This window comes from Diospyros lotus, chromosome 5 (genome assembly GCF_014633365.1).
Source record: "Diospyros lotus cultivar Yz01 chromosome 5, ASM1463336v1, whole genome shotgun sequence".
NCBI classification, from domain to species: Eukaryota; Viridiplantae; Streptophyta; class Magnoliopsida; order Ericales; family Ebenaceae; genus Diospyros; species Diospyros lotus.
In genome coordinates, this window is record NC_068342.1 from 37,775,837 (window position 1) to 37,778,353 (window position 2,517).

Below are 2,517 nucleotides of genomic sequence, written 5' to 3' on the forward strand. Positions count from 1 at the left end.
TTCGGTACTTCGAATTCATTCAAGAATTACGTGGCAATCTTTGGAAATACGGGGTATTATAAAGGATAATTTGGGCATTTTAGCAGTTGCGTATGGTAAGATTTAACTCAATTTTGGTGAGGTGTGTAATTAACTTAAAAATGTATGGCCCGGTATTGTAATAAAAAATAATGAAAAATTCAAATGACCACACACAAAAAAAGAAGTAAAAGTATAAAGATAAAAATATGGGTGGGCTATTCTAATACCATGACAAGAGCTAGATGTCATCTAACACAAATTATATCTAAATGATAAAAACAAAGTTAAATTTAGTGAATGGATGAAACATCAACAACATAAATTGCGGTTGGGATTGAGTTACATGCAAAATTGGGATTGAGTTGCAAGTAATACAGTCTATTATAACACTTAAACTTATCTTCACAAATTATATTTAATGGTTTTCAATGTGACATGTTTAATTTCCATATTCTAAATTCATATTTGATAAAACAAATATTATCTCAATCTCAATTACGTTAACGTAAACATCTTGACCACAAACTTAATTTGTATAAACGTCAATGTTCACAAGACACTGTATAAAACGGCGCTACATTTCCAAAGTGTAAACAAATTCCAATCTTTCATCCTTTATGAACAAAGACTCAAAAGTAGTACATATTATGAACAGTCAATGCATGGGACATCTGTAATTGCGTCCCAATGAAAGAGTACTTAAACACGAAATTTGATACTTCCTGTGACTACTGGCTGTTAAAGATAATTATGGGGATTTTACACTTTTGTGAAACCCTAAACGAGCAAGACACGACCAGGTTCAATGAACACAAACCTCTCTCTCTCTATATATATATATTACCCGTGCCGCTAATAAGCTTCATCATTCCATCCAACAAATTAATCCGCCATTCATATACACTGGGGTTTAATTACAAGCTCAATTAGGATTAATCTGCAGCAGCCATGGGAGATGTGGATCCCGCTTTCATCCAAGCAGCCGAACACAGGCCCAAGCTGTCCTTCACTGAAGCCCAAGGCATCCCACTCATCGACCTCAACAGCAGCAGCTACGCCGCCACGGAAGATCTGGTGGCGGAGATTGGGGCCGCCTGCAAGAACTGGGGGTTCTTCCAGGTGATCAACCATGGGGTGCCGCCGGAGACGCGCCGGAAGCTGGAGGCGGCGGCCACGAGGTTCTTCGCACAGCCGCCGGAGGAGAAGAGGAAGGTGAGGAGAGACGAGGCGAATCCGCAGGGTTACTATGACACTGAGCTCACCAAGAATGTCCGCGACTGGAAGGAGGTGCTTGATCTCACTGTCAAGAACCCTACTATTATTCCAGCTTCGATTGATCCCGCCGACGGAGAGCTCCGCCAGCTGGTTAACAGATGGCCGGAGAATCTTCCTGAGTTGAGGTAACGTTCAAATTGTCTTGAAAATGAATTAATTTAAAACATATTAGGGATGACAAGAACAGCCATTGATGACTAACAAGAACAGCCATTGGTGACCAGGGAGGCGTTTGAAGAATATGCTGGCGAAATGGAGAAACTGTCCCACAAGCTACTCCGACTCATCTCCCTGAGCCTGGGCTTGCAGGAGAATCGCCTGAGCGGCTTCTTCAACGACCAGACGAGCTACATCCGGCTGAACCACTACCCGCCTTGCCCAATCCCCCAGCTGGCGCTGGGCGTCGGCCGCCACAAGGACGGCGGCGCTTTGACCGTCCTCGTCCAGGACGAAGTCGGAGGGCTGGAAGTGAAGCGGAAGGCCGACGGCGAATGGGTCCGAGTCCGGCCGACCCCCGAGGCTTTCATCATCAACGTGGGCGACATCATTCAGGTGTGGAGCAACGAGGAGTACGAGAGTGTGGAGCACAGAGTGATGGTGAATTCGGAGAAGGAGAGGTTTTCGATTCCGTTCTTCTTCAATCCCGACCACAGTGTGATGGTGGAACCATTGAAGGAGCTGGTGACGGAGCAAAGCCCCGCGAAGTACAGGCCCTACAACTGGGGTAAGTTCATTGCCAACAGGAAGCTCAGTAACTTCAAGAACCTTGGCGTCGACAATGTCCAAATCCATCATTTCAGGATCCAGGAGTGATCTTCTTGAACCATGAAATTCAACCGTTACAAAAGAATATGTGTGTGTGTGAATAATGCTTTGTCATGGAAGCAGAGCCATTGCAGATCCTAGTTGAGATCACAGTATGTACTATGTATGAATACACACACACACACACATTTATATATATAGATAGATAATGGTTTCACAGTATTAGACATGTATACAGGTAATGGTGTAATGCTAATTCTAATTACGTTTGAATAAATATATCTTATGCTTAGCTTCAAATACTAATCATCATGGGTGTTTGTGAAATCTTGTTAATGTAAGGTGCCAAAATCCCAGTCCTTACTGTTTTATATAAGTTGCAGAAATCGAATTGGATTGACGGACTTGAAGTCGTGTGGGCTGTTTCTTTAACTGATATAGGCCCAATCAATTTGA

General features: G+C 43.2%; 1 protein-coding gene across 1 annotated transcript; it reads left to right on the forward strand.

Annotated features, from left to right (window-relative positions):
* The first annotated feature begins 876 nt into the window (after nt 1-876).
* LOC127802815 (protein DMR6-LIKE OXYGENASE 2-like) lies at nt 877-2,188 on the forward strand. Its single transcript, XM_052338848.1, has 2 exons — nt 877-1,421; nt 1,521-2,188. The coding sequence occupies exons 1-2, from the start codon at nt 970-972 to the stop codon at nt 2,107-2,109; spliced, it is 1,041 nt and encodes a 346-aa protein (XP_052194808.1). The 5' UTR covers nt 877-969; the 3' UTR covers nt 2,110-2,188.
* The last annotated feature ends 329 nt before the right edge of the window (nt 2,189-2,517 follow it).

Excerpts from the sequence above, each read along its gene's own strand:
- LOC127802815 (XM_052338848.1), top strand. The coding sequence starts at position 970 with ATGGGAGATGTGGATCCCGCTTTCATCCAAGCAGCCGAACACAGGCCC. Across the intron at positions 1,422-1,520 it reads GAGAATCTTCCTGAGTTGAG|GGAGGCGTTTGAAGAATATG; the intron begins GTAACGTTCAAA and ends ATTGGTGACCAG.